This window comes from Seriola aureovittata, chromosome 4 (genome assembly GCF_021018895.1).
Source record: "Seriola aureovittata isolate HTS-2021-v1 ecotype China chromosome 4, ASM2101889v1, whole genome shotgun sequence".
NCBI lineage: Eukaryota > Metazoa > Chordata > Actinopteri > Carangiformes > Carangidae > Seriola > Seriola aureovittata.
In genome coordinates this window covers 17598086-17611709 of record NC_079367.1, presented here as the reverse complement: position 1 = coordinate 17611709, position 13624 = coordinate 17598086, and the positions used below count along the sequence as shown (strand labels likewise).

The window sequence follows — 13624 nt, the reverse complement described above, 5'->3', positions numbered from 1 at the left end:
AGTTTTGTGTCTCTTTGTGGTCGCTTGTTATCTCTGTCATTGTGGATCTCCTGATGTGGCCTCTGTGCGTCTTTGTGGTCATGTTGTATGTCTTTGCAGATTTTCCATCTCTGAAGTCATTTGAAAGGCTTTCTAACACAAAATATTAAGTCAACTCTTACAGAGGCTCTGGTCCAGGGCCTATTTTACTCTCCTATCTTGTGAATCATCCCAGGCTCTCTGAAGTTTCACTCAGACTTTTTGCGCTTTTGAAACAGAAAGTACAGGGTCAGACTGTCCAGCTGTAGTGTCACATATCTTTCTGACAACTCCAGCTTATCAGCAACCTCTGCAGCTGATGATTATCTATCCATTATTGTTTTTTCTGGCCCTCGCTGAATCATTGCTTCTCCTAAACGCCTCAGCTTGCGCTTTCCTTTTCCGTTAACTCGTCTATATGAACAGTAGGTGTCACTGCTGCGCCCCGTAACCTCATCAAAGGGTGAAAATAGAAACTTTTTTAAGGTCAATTACTACACGTGCATGGCGGTTGATGGTGTAGATTGAAAACCGTAATTATTCAAACAGTTAGGAATTCCCGCTTCTCCAATTTGTAGAAGAGGTGAGACGCAGCAGCAGGAGAGCCGCATGATGCAACCAGGAGAAATCCCTCATTTATTTATCGGGGAAACGCTGGCTCTGGCATTTCAGCACTGCGAGTTGGGATTGGAGGCTCATTTAAATAGTTGTCAATTGTTTTACATTGCATTTGCATTGCACTTGCAGTGAAGCTGAGTAAAAACAAAAAAGCACTGAGGCGTGCGGTAAGATTACTTAATGGAAAAGAGTGTCGTTTTTTCGGTCCGGATGTTCTTCTGAGATGAAAACTGTGGATATTCAAATTAGTAAAACATTGCGTGAAGCATAATAAGGCTACGAAGGGGTACCTGATGTCCCAGGGGGTTTTCCCGTCAGAGAGTCGACGTGACGTTGAGGGGATTTCCACACCCTGATCCAGCCCATCGGCCGAGGCTGCTGCGGAAACAAAACAGGCAAATAATGCTCTAGACATCATTCGAGATATGCTCCCAAGTCGGTGTGACACTTTCTCACGAGTTGGCACAAACACTCAGAGCTGCTGTCTCGTCTGACGAGTACTTATCCGAGCTGTTTTAAAGTCAAGAGAGAAGATTTGACCGAAAACAGACGCCTGAATACCGGGATTTATTCGGTTTGGAAATAATTCAAGGACACGACAGCAGGGTTCATGGTCTGAAAGGACTCCTTACATGCGATGAAAGACATGGACATCGTCAGCCATCTTCAACCTACCTCGGGTAGGTTTTATGTGTTAGTTCTTATGTTTGTGTGTTTGTGTATATATGTGTGCGTGTGTGTTTGTGTGTGAGAGCTGACATCATCCTCAGGCATGTGATTTGTCAGAGCAGAGGAGCCAACACCCATTCCCGGGATCAGAGCGCTCCTACCCGGCTCCTGCGCTCCCACTGTTACTTCTCTGCTTTGTGCAACTTCAACATTTACAACCACAACTGTTGTGTTTTATTGTGGTGACTGACAGTTTGCTTTTTGTTTGTCGTGCAGAGCGGGGGGTGTCAGACTTCGGTGAGTATGGACTCACCGAGTATGAGTATGGTGAGTCGTGCATGTGTATGTTGTAAGGCAAAGTATGACCTAAGTTGACCTTGTGCAGAAGGAGAAGTAAAGCATCATTAGTATTTCTGCTTCCTTATCTCGTGCTGTAATGTTTCACACACAGCCTCTGGTTAGGAAGGTGCAGAACTAAACAAATCAACGAAACACAAGACAAAATAACATTTCAGAAAACTTAACAGCATGATTAAGCATTCAGTTTAAAATATAAATTGCATAAAAAGCTGAAACTGACTTCTAAGTCTATGAAATGTGAGGAAAAAGGTTAAAAAGTACCATCACAATTCCCAAAACCCTAAGTTTATTCATTCAGATTATTATGATTGGCTTTCAAAACCTAGAGATAATCAGTTACTGTCAGGTTAAGTATGAGAAAACCAGAAAATATTCACCATTTTTCACATTCTTTCTTTAAAAAAATTACTTAAACAATTACTTGATTATAAACATTTGTTGCTGATTATTGGGCCATCAGCAGAAAAGTAGACTGCTCCAAATGCATTTGACATGTTTTAAAACCTCTTTGTTAATATATGGCACGGCTGCAGGAAACTCTAGTTTCTGTTTGGGTTGCAAGTGTCAGACACACCTCAACCACAGGTCTAAATCAGAACGTAAATTTAACTGCAGGTAACCATGGCAGCAAGACCTGCGGTCCTTTTACTGGTTAACTTTCACTGGAAGGTAACCAAACACGCTTACTCGAGTACTGTGTTTTAGTATACTAGTGGTACCTTGAAACTGCAGGCTGCTTGAGAATTTCAATTTAATGCTACTTATACGTACATCTACTCCATTACATTTCAGAAAGAGAGATTATACATTTCTTCCTCCTCTTCTTCCTTTTTATAGCTGGTAAAAGACTGTGTTGTATTTTAAAGGTTAAAGGTTAAATCAGTAGTCTTCAACCATTCTGATGTGAGAGTCTACAGTAAAACAGTGTCTAGTTGTCACAGTTGTCTTTTGCTCCAGTAAAGAGTGACTTCCTCTCTCAACTTCTCAGATGGTTTAATTTAAATAACCAAATAAAAATTCTCAACCAAATTAAAGATTATAGAAAAGCCCAAATGAATGAATATGAATTAGTATCTTAGAACTTTGTTTTTTCTTCTTTTCTCTCACATTAATCATCTCACAACCCCTTAGATTTCTTTGGGGACCCTATGAAGGGGCCTGACCCCTTAGCCTGGGACTCACTGGACTAAACTACTAATAGAATAGTTAAAACTTCAGAACAAGTACTTTTACTTTGATAATTCATGTGTATTTTACTGGCAATACTCCTGTACTTTTGCTTGTTATGAAAGTAAACTTTAACTTGTAATATATTTTGAAACTATGGTATTGGTATTTTTACTTGACTGAATGATCTGAGTACTTCTTCCATCCCTGGGATTCAATTAACTCCTTGAACACAATGTGTTATCTTTTTTTTGGTAACTGGTCATGGTATTAACAGGATAAAGCACTTTGAAGTGTCCTGATACAGCAGATAAAAGATAGTGTGGAGTAAACGACACCTAAGTTAATATATACAAACATAACAGTACCGAGCGTGACACATATGTAATATGAATACAGAAGTACAAAATACTCAAGCACAGGGATTTCTTCAGGAAAGGGTTTAGCCAAGGTGGCAATACACTTGGATCCTGATGAATCATGTCTTGTGATTAGTTTAGTTATTATATCCTGTTTTCAATATAATAGTAGAACTCCAAATAATCTAAGACCTGGAAAGAACTATATGATTTGGTTGTAATTACAAGTAAGTTCCTGTAATTGAAACCAAACTGAATGATTCTTTCCAGGAAACTTTCAGGAAATGATTAAGTAATAATGGGACTTTAAAATAAAGTGTTACCATCACCATATCATTTTATATCCTTTGTTTTTAGCCAACCTTTTTCACTAACATAGATTTTTTGCTTGTTTTCTGTATATAAAGTGTCCTTGGGTTACATGAAAAGTGCCTAACATTTATTTATTACCAGTCATGAAATCTGGATTAGAATAATTGTTCTCAGACATTGTAGATTAACATGGGATCAGTGCTAATTTTCCATTTGAGATGCTATTTGTTTGTCAACTGTATATATATATATATATATATATATATATATATGTGTGTATATGTATTTTATAGATCTCATTGATGAAATCATCAAAGAGGACAGTGAGCAATCAGTTGCCCTCCCTAGACCTTGTCCCCCTCCCACTGACCTCTCTGAGCTGCCGCGCAGCCAGCACCCCAGGATGTCGGTGCGACAGAGCTCCTCCCAGTCTTCACGGCCGGTGCTGGTGTCGAGGGGCACTGCACATCTGGTGAGTGGGTTCAAAAACATCCCTGAGTTTGCTCTTAGAGTTTTGTGTATTTGTACCAGTGCTGTCATTTGTGCTGTTGTGTCTGGTCTTGTACGGTTTCTACCTCAGTGGTTTCCTGAGTATTTGCAACATCCAACAGTCAAGCATGAAGGTGTTTCTTTCAGGTGTGGGCGGTGTGCTAAAAGAAAGAGTAGCCAGTTGTGGGCAAATGGGGCAATTTATTACAGGGTAACTGCAGGTGTTGAAAAGTATTTTTTGTCTTTCGCAAAAAACTGACCTTGTGAAATTCATATCCATCCATCCATTTTTTGCTGTTTATCCAGGTCCAGATTTAACAAAGGTTGTTTGATTAATTAATGATATTTCCAATGATGTGATAAATATTTCAATATACTGCTGGGAATTAAAAACAGTAGCAAATTTGTGATATAATTATCAGTAAATTCATGCACTTTGTAAATAATTTTGGGCCTTTTCATCCCAACTGTTTGTCACTGATTATAGTTAATGTATTAAACTGTGTTCAATGTGATGTCTTCCACCTGGTGAACCCTGCAGAAACCTTGTTAGTTATACACAATAGCTCCCTTTCCAAAAGATTATTGCACATTGTGTATCACAGAAGTTGTAAATAAGACTGAATTCAAAGGTCATTTTAAAAACTTAATTCAGGCATCTTTCTCTGCTACCAGAACTGTCTTTAAGCAGCTCATCGTTATTTAAACTAAACGACAGTAAAGCTAAAAACAAATAGTTGATTAATAGAATTGTTGATTTTTCAACAGATTTAGACAATAACTTCTGACAACAACTCTTATAATTAATTGTTTTTCAGCTTTATATCATTGTTAATTGAATGTTGGACTATTGGTTGGACAAAACAGTCTGTCAGACAAACATGTCAAGGATGTTACCTTGGGCTCTGAGAACTTGTAAACAGTATTTCTCAAGATTTTCTGACATTTTAAAGACCCAGATATGAAATAAAACAACAATCAGCAGCTTCAGTGCTGATCATAACAGTCATGAGTTGCAACCCCAGACCACATACAGCCATCTTTGCTATCTAGTAATTGATCTGTGCGGGTACAAACGTTCACATACAGTGTGATACAGTCAGTTATTTCATCGATATTGACTTCATGTTGCTGCTGAAAACTCATGAGTGTTACCCCCAACAATAGAAGAAGCTTCTTTTTGGATTCCTTTCTGTTTTAGTGAGGAGGTTTCTGAAGGGTTAAATGTTTGAGGAATAAACTGCAGTGTTGTACATGTGCAGCCTGCAGATGGGTCTTTTGTTGTTGTGCAGAGCAGCAGTTAGGCACCCAGGCAGGTCAGGCTCTTCCCATAAAGCACGTGGTTTACAGACGGCACAGAGAAGTGTTGTAATCTGATAAGAGTGTAATGACGCAGTAGCCTGCACAGACGGGTATAAATGCTTTAGGGCACCAGAAACCTGCCTTAACTCTTTGTTAGCAAATGATCTAAACATGTGCGATTGCTGCATTTGGGAGTTTTTTGTGTGTAAACCGTTTGATAAAAAGTCATGAGTGTTTGCGGCCTGTGAGAGGCTGACACACCTCCCCAGCATGCTTTTCTGTGGGTGGAGGCATAAAGCAGAGGAGGGGGAGGAGCGGTTAGACGACTTGGAAGAATTGTAATCTGACTCCTACTTTCAGTTTGCTGTCCTCTCTGTTTACAAGCCAAACCCAACGAGGGTTAGAGGTTGGATTCTTCGCGCCACACTGCTTCTTCAATTGGTCGATCTACAGCATGTCTAGCTGACTTCCTGTTTCCTGTTCACTGGCTCAATCTGCCAGGCTTTTGTTTAGCTCCAGTGGTTTTAAGGTCGAACAGGTATGTCTAGATTTACAAGCTAACACGGTAGCAGACATCTGTGGCTCGACAGGATATTTTGAAACATGATCTCATGCAGAGGCATCATCCAGATCTCTGCGGCAACGGTTTAATTAGCCCTCAGCCTGATTTAACTGCTACACGGGTGCGAAAGGAGTCAACTTCTTTACTTCTTTGTTCCCTGCAGGTTTGATGATTCATCTTTTGTAAAAGTGATGCTACAGAATAAGGACTAAAACTTTGGTTTGTGATAGTTTTACATTAAGGCCACTGGAGGCCCTACTGGACACAGACGTGTGATTGATGATAGGCAGATAGAGAGAGAAAGTAAAAGCAGAACGGAGAGATGGGTATTAAACACCAAGGCAGTGTGGGAGCGGAAAAGCTTGATGGCCTGTGGTCTAACGGAAAAAAAAGACATGAAAATGCAAGGAGGAGTCAAAGAGCACATGGTTAACTCTATGCACTGATACAAAGCACATGTATGAAGGAAAAACATGTATTGACTCATTTTGCTGCTTGTTCCACTGTAGAAAGCTTCACCTCCACTGTCATCTGCTATAATGGATGTCAGACATCTGGTTCTCTAGTATATACTTTGAAAACATACCTGTGACTGATCAGTTTCCTCTGATTGTAAGTTGATGTTTTCTAATGTTAAGGGGAAGCCAACACAAAGTACCCAGATGTTTTATTTAGATCTATTAAAACTACCAATAGAAGAATGTAAAAATCCCCTTTTTAACAGTAAAAGTACAGTATTAAGTAAGTATTATCAGCTCCTCCAAAGAGTCACAAACCTGAGGGGTTGTGAGATGATTAATGGGAGAGGAGAGACTTTTAACCTTTTCCTTGCCTTTGGTATCTCTGTCTATGAAATGTTAAAAAAAAGTCAATATTTGTTTTCCCAACTTAAGGAGGTGTCTTCAAATGTTTGTTTTGTCTGGCCACAAGTCCAAATGACCCTCAACCCCCCAAAATACTCAGTTTACAATGATGAAAGAAAAAGAAAAGCAGGAAAAAAAAAGCCAAATATTTGCAGAATTCAGGCTTTCATTTTTGCTTGAAAAAAGACTGGTGATTGAGTAATCGATTAATCAAACTGCTCATTAAACTGACAAATGTGATATTTCTGGCCGATTTCACGACCATCGTATTTCTATGGTTAATGACTCCCCTCTTAATTGTGTCTGTTCTTAGCCTTAAACATTTGTGTTGTTTCTTCTGCACCTTTTTATGCTGCTGTCTTGACCAGGTGTTTTTTCCAACAGTTTTCCAACCTCAGTGGGACTCAATTAAGTAATGTTGTGAGTAAGGTTGTGGTGTTATTTTTCCTTTCCACAGCCCCATCGCAGTTTCCCTCAGCCCCTGCTGCAGATGAGCGATTCCAATGAGATGACGTCGGCTCCTCCTTCCCGGGCTGCCACCTCTCTAGCCAGTTCCTCTCGCCGTGGTCAAGGCTTGTGCCAACCCACCTCTAGGAGCTCCAGCGGTGTTTCCTCTCAGAACCAGGGAGACACCGACATGCTGGAGCGGATTCTAGAGAAGCCTAGACTGGTGGTGGTGGAGGAGCCCAAGGACAGGGGCATGAGGTTTCGGTACGAGTGTGAAGGACGCTCAGCCGGTAGCATCCTGGGCGTGTCCAGCACTGACACCAACAAGACTCAGCCTGCAATAGAGGTACAGTCATCATGAAGTTGATACAAGTTAAATTTGGTTTTCGTTTTTGACCCTAAAGGGGGTTACCAGCTCTCAGAGACCAGCAAATTCTACCTACAGTTGATTTTATTTGATGTGGATACTTAAACCCCCCGTGCAGACGTTGTAGAAGGGCGTAGCTGGAGGGATGTGGGTTGTTGGAGTCAATTAGAAAGTCCCCACAAATCCCAGCTTGAATGTGGTTGAAGATGGGCGGTCTGACCCAGCTTACATACTAACAAACACTCCTACACACTCATCTCCTCTCCTGCAAACACCATCACTCAATAAGGAAGACATCGTTTGGAGAAATTAACGAAAAAAAAGTTTGCATTTATGCAGTTTGTGTATTTTAAATGTAGTTAGTCAAGCTTAACATTTAGGTTAATATGGCAGGTTTGATTTTTTTTTTTTGGCATGACTGCCTGTTTTTCATCTTTTATTCTCCTTGATGAATTTGGTTGAGGGGGAATGATTATTATCCACGGTACACTGTGGAAAAAGGCTTTTAAAGCTGGTTGGTGATAACACACAGAACCCAGTGAAAAAGGAGGGGAGAACATTTGATATGTGCAAAAATACAGGAGCAGCACAAAGAAAAATAAAGGCTTGGATCAGCAGCTACTCTGGATTAGAGCTGTAACGATTAGTTGATTAATTGATTAGTCAATCATAAAAAAATGAAACTGCAACTATTTTGATGATTGATCATTTCAGTCGAGGGCTGTAGCAAATGATTAGTTTCATTGATTAATGTACTGATTATTTTCTTGATGAATTATTTTGTCTGTAAAATGTCAATATAACATCTTCAAGTGACTTTTTTGTCCAAAACCTAAAGATATTCATATTCAGCGTGTACTGTGATGTATGACAAAGAAAAGCATCACATATTTGGCTGTTTGACTGAAAGAAATTATTCAATTATAAAAATAGTTGCCAATTTCTGACAATTGCCTGCCATATGTCACAGTCAATTAAGAATCATTGGATTTGCACTTTGGTTTTTGGGAATCTGTGATGGCTTTGATATTTCATAGACAAAACAATTAATAGAGAATGAAAATAAGTGTCAGATGCAGCCCTACGCTGGACTGCAATGTGTGTCACTCTACGTCAGGCAACATCTTGTGCATGTTTTAATATTTAACATATTAGTATTTTACTTTACTGAATTTGATGGCTCTCCTCCTTATTTGTCTGTTTGAGAAATGATCATTATCATTATTTTCATCCTGCTGTAACACTTGGCATGTTTGTGTGTGAAGGTGGAACACCTGCTGTTGGCTTGTTTTTCTTTCACAGATTAGATTTGAACATATCTAAGGTAAATTGATTTGCCAGTGAGTGCCATAATGTCGCTGGAAACAGGATGTTTGTTGGTCCTACATCAGCTGTGGAGGACGATGCTTGACCTACTTCCCTCTTTTATTGTCCTGTCTTGTTCCCTCTCTCAGATTCAGGGTCCCATTGACTTCATAAAAAGAGTCACAGTCACTGTTTCCTTGGTGACCAAAGACCTCCCACACCGGCCTCACCCCCACTGCCTTGTGGGTAAAGACTGCCCGAATGGTTCAGGAATCTGTTTGGTCACGTTCAACCCTCACAGCAACCGGCGTCACAGGTGCACATCCATGTCTCATTTATCTCTCTCCTAGCAACGTCATATGTACCAGATAATTTTCATCTTTACCTGAGATTCTAATATCATATCTTTTCAGCTTTTACAATGTCCTGACAAAAAAATGTCCTGACAAAAATTTTTTTTGTTTTATAACCTGTTTTAACTTGCAGCTTTGCTAACCTTGGTATCCAGTGTGTGAGGAGGAAAGAGCTCGACCTTTCACTTCAGAAAAGAAGTAGCCAAAATATTGACCCCTTTAAAAGTGAGTGGGATGCTAACACACACACACACACACACACACACACACACACACACACACACACCTAATCATAGCTTTCTATACATCCATCTATTTATATAGCTACAGTTTCTTCACTGTGACTCCTCGTATCAACTGATTTTGCATCTTTTCATCCCTTAGCCGGTCACACAAAGGGCATTGAAGACCTGGACATGAATGCAGTGCGTCTGTGCTTTCAGTGTGAGCTCGAGTGGGAGGACGGCAGAAAGGACAGTCTCAGCCCAGTGGTGTCGAGTACAATCTATGACAAGAGTAAGACATGGCCAAACAGCATTTGAGCATTTACAACTCTTGACCACAATGTGCTGTAATTGGCTGCACCAAAAATGTATTTGCTGATAATCACATACTTTTGCATGTCGTTTGTTTTTTTTTCTTTCATAGAGGCCACAACTACATCGCAGCTGAAGATCACCTGTTTGAACCAGTACAAAGGTCCCTGCACTGGAAAGACTGAGATCTATATGTTGTGTGACAAAGTGCAGAAAGGTGAGAGGAAAACTAAAAATATTTACATATTTTATAAAAGGTCAGAATCAGTAACATTAGGGCTTGACCAATATTTAAGACGTTTCTTAGTATATTTTTTGACCTCTTCTTTATAAGGCCAATAACCTGAAAAATATTGGGTTCTCATGTCAGCTTTGGTGATAATTCTTAGGTCATTTTCTAATTTTTCTTGATTAACACTGCTCTGTCCGTTATCACTGATCCACAGATGACATAGAGATCAGATTCAGCCGAGGATCGTGGAAGGCAAATGGGGAGTTTGCCCAGACAGACGTGCACAGACAGATTGCTATTGTATTTAAGACTCCGCCCTACCAGGACCAGAACATCACAGGGGAGGTTGACGTCAATGTCGCCCTGCGGCGTATCTCAGACCAGATGGAGAGCGAACCTGTTACCTTCACGTACTTGCCACACAACCCAGGTCAGTCGGAACTGTAGGACGCTGAACTGTCTGGTCTTTAGGGTTATTGTACTCCTGTCATCATTTTAAATCAGTTTTTACATGGTACTGTCAGCTAAAAGGCTTAAAGTTACATGTTATAAAGAAGCTGCAGCAGATCATTTTGGCCAGAAACAATAACAGGAGGTTTATTTAAGTATTTCCAAACTGTTTCTCATTTCAGATCCATATGAGGTGAAGCGGAAATGTAGAGTAAAGTCGGAGATCAGTTTCAGAGAGAAACCTTGTGTAACAGGTGGGGCTTGGATCTCGTCCTTTCTTTTCTTTCTTTCAGTAAAATTCTTTTATTCATGTTTGCTTTTTCTGGTATGTGGAAGCAGTTTAAACTGATTAAATGAGGCAAGTGGCCTTTGACATTATAGGATTGTTTGTGTAGGTATTTTTCACAGCAGACATTTTGACTTGTCATAGAAGGAAAAGTACTGGTGTTGCTAATAGTGTTTACAATAGGGACATGAGATCGTAGACGTTTGTTGTGCGTTTTCGGACCTAGGAATTGCTCACACTGCAAGACAATAATAAATAAGACAAATTATCGGGCATCTGTACACCCCTCATACCGCACGCCACAAAACAGCAAATCTTCTACCCGATTCTAAAATTAGTCAGGGGTGACTAATTCAGATCCGTGTCTGCCCAGATTCCGTGTCCCAGTAAGACATGACAGTGTGACAGACACACACAAGGCCTGCACCCTGAAACTGAAGCAGCTAAATTCAGCCTTCATTAATTGTACTATTCACACCTGTGATCCCTATGGAAAAGGCCTATTGCGCATGCTCACCCACTGGCTTGACATCCCGGGAAACCTTAAATGAAACGGAGCCATTGCTCATGTTACTAATTACAGCATGAATTACACCATTACTCCAGTACTTTTCAGTATTATAGCATGTCCAAATGTCTGCTCTAAAAAAGGCCTATTAGAAGTAATTTTCTTTCCTTGGATAAATATCGGTGTCCACACCTAAATTAATGTGTTGTTGTGTTTTTCAACACACTGAATTATAGGCTTTTAAAAAGATTCATAATGCCCACCAAAAGAATTGGGTTTGAATTAAATTAGACATGAATTTGAATAAATGATACATGTATGAAGACTGTCTCATACAGATAATGTGTATGCTAGGCTTATTAGAATAACGTAAAATAAGAAACTCTCATATGAAATGTCCAAGATGCTTAATATACATATATATGCACAGAGTTACTACATACAAAGTAAATTCTAATATACATACATACTGAAGTACAAATAACAATCAATGTATTTAACTGTACAGCAGTATATTTACACTCAATTTATTAGGTACACGTGGCTAAAACTAACCACACTCATTGGTATAAAAGAGGACAAAGTATTCCTGTCAGTGTAATGCAATACAATTTAACTGCACCAACAGCTTCCTAAAACAGTTTAAACTAAAACCAAACATTATAATCTTCATGATTTGTTGCAGCATTATTCTCACAGGTATTTATTTTCTCTGTAACACTATCTGTTTCTTCTTCTGCACCAGAGCCGTCCTTCCACTTCCCGCAGCCTCAAGGGGCAGCATGTTACAACGTGCCCCAGGACACAAACAGCCGCACTGATGAAACAGCCCTCCTTAATCACTTGCTAGAAAATCCTGCATTATGGGAAGCGATTTGCGACTCCAACACTGACATGCCCTGTGAGTTTGCGGAGGACCCCGATGGCAACTCCACGTTTGCCAACATGGATATGAACTTTAACCACAACTTCGGCTCGTACACTCAGGACTTTTCCCAGTTCAGCGACCTTCAGTTCAGCATGCTCGTCAATGAGAACCAGACTCCACAGTCAGAGCCACAGGACAGCCTGTCCAATGCGGTTCAGGTGAAGAAAGAAGAGACGCTATGAGGGAGAGATAGTCTAAAGCTCACTAATTAATACATAACTCTGTGCAAAAAATGCCAACACATGTCTTTAACCTTTCCGGGTTTAGTGCCACAAAAGATAATTTCTTAAATCCGAGATGAAGCAAAATGTTTCCTTGCTTGCATTTGTCAATGTGTTTTTAGATATGGTAATATGGTTTCACAACTCTGCTCTGTTGCCCTCTCCTTAACCCCATATCTTTATTGTTGCCTGAAAGCCTCGCTGGTCAAGGCTTTAGCAATTGGGAGCAAGTTAACATTCCTAAATGTTTGTCCATGAATGCTGCTAGCAGTAATTTTAAGGCTCAAGGTCATAGGAAGGTGATTCGCACAGTACGAGTGGAACTTTAAAAAGAGAACTCATGAACTTCTCTCTTTAACTTGGGAACAGTAGAAACCCTTCTGTAAATTACTCTCTGTTGTATTGTAAGTGTAATGTTTGTGTGAGATCTGTTTTGTTAACTCGATAACAAGCTGAATCCCTACTAGCTGTCTGAAAGGATTTTAGTTTTACAACACAAAAAAACACAGTAGTTTCAGATCTGTTCTTCACAATATTCTTGTTTGTTGTTGTGTCACACCAGCTGGCTTGTTTAATATTTAATCCACTTAAGAGCAATAGAAACCAGTCTTCCTCCTTTTCATCGTTCTCTCTGTGTCACTTCCCTTTGTTCTGTAGTTTCACTCTTGTAGTGTTTCAAATTTCCGCTCACACCTCGTTACATGTCCAACTCCGCCCCCTTTGCTGTGACACTGAAATGTAAATATTTCCAAGACAAAATAAAATGTTCATGTGTTATTTTTGTCTTTTTGTCATTACTTCCTCAGAAACTGCTTTTGTGATTATTAGATAGATGTCAAAAGAAACTAAGGATTGCAGAGAAAAAAGACAAAAGGGATGTTGATACTTTTGAATTGGACCTGTCCTTATCTGCCTGTCCACACACATTCCAAACCTGCTCACTCACTTTTAAAAAATAATGAATCTTGGCAACAACAATGTGTAGAAGATGATTTTATGCTTGTCACATATAAATAAATGTCAGCAGTGTCATGAGAGAAAGACTCAGAATGAAAAGTGTCCTTTGTTGTTTTTTTATTGGATGCTTTGGGGTGTGTTTAGCCATAGCATCTTTACCATTCAAAAGTAAGCTACTTATGCCTTGGTATTCTTAAAAACTTGTATGTCACATTTTACAGTAATCCAGTCTGTAAGAAATCTCTTATTTCTCCTTTCCCCTTAGGTTTTTTGTGGTCTCTGCTGAGTCACCCAGTCTTTGGAAGGCCACGTGAA

General features: G+C 39.7%; 1 protein-coding gene across 8 annotated transcripts; it reads left to right on the top strand.

Annotated features, from left to right (window-relative positions):
• The first annotated feature begins 752 nt into the window (after window positions 1-752).
• relb (v-rel avian reticuloendotheliosis viral oncogene homolog B) lies at window positions 753-13129 on the top strand. Of its 8 annotated transcripts, none has more exons than XM_056374767.1 (11): window positions 753-1316; window positions 1582-1632; window positions 3797-3975; window positions 7177-7512; window positions 8988-9154; window positions 9325-9416; window positions 9576-9707; window positions 9840-9944; window positions 10174-10389; window positions 10592-10663; window positions 11949-13129. In XM_056374767.1, the coding sequence occupies exons 1-11, from the start codon at window positions 1274-1276 to the stop codon at window positions 12311-12313; spliced, it is 1758 nt and encodes a 585-aa protein (XP_056230742.1). In that variant the 5' UTR covers window positions 753-1273; the 3' UTR covers window positions 12314-13129. The 8 variants fall into 8 exon arrangements, with proteins under 8 accessions (XP_056230742.1, XP_056230743.1, XP_056230744.1 ...); XM_056374768.1 differs by having other exon boundaries at window positions 754-1316; window positions 1582-1602; XM_056374769.1 differs by lacking the exon at window positions 1582-1632 and having other exon boundaries at window positions 754-1316.
• Window positions 13130-13624: the final 495 nt, after the last annotated feature.